The sequence below is a fragment of the Hipposideros armiger genome, unplaced genomic scaffold (genome assembly GCF_001890085.2).
Source record: "Hipposideros armiger isolate ML-2016 unplaced genomic scaffold, ASM189008v1 scaffold_49, whole genome shotgun sequence".
In the NCBI taxonomy this organism is placed as follows: Eukaryota; Metazoa; Chordata; class Mammalia; order Chiroptera; family Hipposideridae; genus Hipposideros; species Hipposideros armiger.
In genome coordinates this window covers 4,401,457-4,403,706 of record NW_017731399.1, presented here as the reverse complement: position 1 = coordinate 4,403,706, position 2,250 = coordinate 4,401,457, and the positions used below count along the sequence as shown (strand labels likewise).

The 2,250-nt window shown below is 38.0% G+C and overlaps 1 protein-coding gene across 3 annotated transcripts in view; it reads right to left on the bottom strand.

Annotated features, from left to right (window-relative positions):
• The window catches only part of DPF3 (double PHD fingers 3), a 300,997-nt gene that overhangs the window by 13,329 nt on the left and 285,418 nt on the right, over positions 1 to 2,250 (bottom strand). For all 3 annotated transcript variants that reach the window (XM_019640433.1, XM_019640436.1, XM_019640432.1), the window contains exon 9: positions 619 to 731. In XM_019640433.1, the coding sequence (XP_019495978.1) occupies positions 619 to 731 (113 nt within the window). The remainder of the gene's footprint in view (positions 1 to 618; positions 732 to 2,250) is intronic.

Below are 2,250 nucleotides of genomic sequence, written 5' to 3'. Positions count from 1 at the left end.
TATATCCTTCTACTTTTAATGTTTGAGTTAGCTTTATCATTGATTCTCTTGGATTTTTCAGATACATTGTTATAGTTTATGAAATAGAGAGTTTTTCCACTTTGTTACCATTCTTATGCCGCTAGTTGATATCTCTTGTCTAACTGCATTAGCTAATATCTCTAAAATAATGATGTAAGTAGTAGCGATAGTGGGCATCCTTATCTGGTTCCTGATCTTAGTAGCAATGCGTCTAGTGTTTCCCCATTAAATAAGATAATGGCTTTAGTTCTACGGTAGAAAAACTTTATCATATTAAGTATCCCACAATTTCTATTTTCTTTACTATTTTAGTCATGAATAGGTATTGAAGCCACACTGTTACTCAAAAAACTAATATAGAAAGGGGGGAAAAATCAAGTATTTATCCTGCCTTTTTTATATAATCTATTCCTGAGAGTAATCAAGGTCCCTGTGCTACCAGGGTCTCAAGTGTTCTGGGGCCCACGGGTCAGGGGAAGGGCTTGACTGACCCTTTCCCCAGGAGCCTAATGACAAGAGTTCTGCCTTCCTCTCCACCCCTCAAAGGACTCCCAGCTCCTTGAGTTTTCCCCTCCCCAATGGAAACCCCAAACTTACATCATTCTCTGAGGTCCCACAGAGGATGCAGGATTTGCACTCTATGCATTGCCATTTGTAGGTCTTGACAGCCTCGGTCATGTTCAGGGTGAACTGCAGGCAGGTCGGGTGACCTAGAGGAAGCAGAAATGGCAGCATTAGGGCCAGTGGNAAACATCCCATTATTTTATGATTTATTATTATGAAATAATTTTAGTCTTAAAGAAAAGATGCAAAAATGGTGCAGAAAGTGTCTGTACACACTTGATTCAGCTTCCCCTAAATTAACATCTTACGTTACCACAGCACAACCATAAAAAACAGGAAATCACCATTAGCATGATACTATTGACTAATCTACAGACCTCATTTGAATTTCACCAGTTTTCCCACTTATGTGCCTTTTCCTGGGACACCCCCCCCCCAATTACCTTTAGTTGTCATGTTTTCTTAATGTCCCTGAATCTGTGACCGTTCCTCGGTTTCTCTGTCTTTCATGACCTTGGCACTTTTGAAGAGTTCAGGCCAGTGATTTTACAGAATGTCACTTAATTTGAGTTTGATCTATTCTAATGAGAAGATTGAAGGTATCCATTTTGGCAAGAAAACTACAAAAGAGGTGTTATATGCCTTTCTCAATGCAACACATCAGGGAGCATTGATACCAATAAATCTGATTACTACTAATGTTACTCTGATCATATAGTTAAGGTAGTGTCTGCCAGTTTCTCCACAGTAAAGTTATGATTTTTCCCTTTGTGATACATTCTTAAGTAATCTAGTAGAGGAACTACTTTGAGATTATGCAAATATTCTGTTTCTCACCACACTTTTGCCCACTAATTTTAGCATCAGTTAATGCTTCTTGCTTACAACAACCATAACTGTGATGTTTGCCTATTGGTGATTTCCGCTCTAAGAAAGAGTTTACCTTTTCCCATTTATTTATTTATTCAATTTTTTAAAATATCAGTATGGGTATTTATTTTGTTCCTTGGGTTATAATCCAACACTATCATTATTTACTTTGTTACTCAAATTGTGCCAGATTTGGCCATGAGGAGTTCCTTCAAGTGGTTTCTGGATCCTTTAGACTCGCTCTATCAATTTTTGAGCACTTCCTGGCTTTCAAGGGCCACAGGATGCTCCTCTTGGATTTTCCCAGCTCCAGACCTGGCATCAGCCATTTCTCCAAGGATCTCTGGTTCCTTTTATTGGAGAATGGTACAGTGGACTCTTGAACAACACGGGTTTAAACTGCATGGGTCCACTTACACATGGATTTTTTTCAGTAAGTACTGTAAATGTATTTTCCTTATGATTTTTAAAAATATTTTTTCTCTAGCTTACTTTATTGTAATAATACAGTATATAATACATATAATATACAATACATGTGTTAATAGACTGTTTATATTATTAGTAAGGCTTCCACTCAACAGTAGGCTATTAGTAGTTACGTTTTGGGGGAGACAAAAGTTATATGCAGATTTTCAATCTGCATGGGGGGTTGGTGCCCTTAACCCCTGCAATGTTCAAGGGTTAACTGTATTTAGAAACCAATATCTAGGTGCTATGGGGTCCTCATTGCTTCTGGGTTGTCATTGCTTCTAGGCACTCCCAGCCAACCATGTTAGGAAATAAATGTATGTG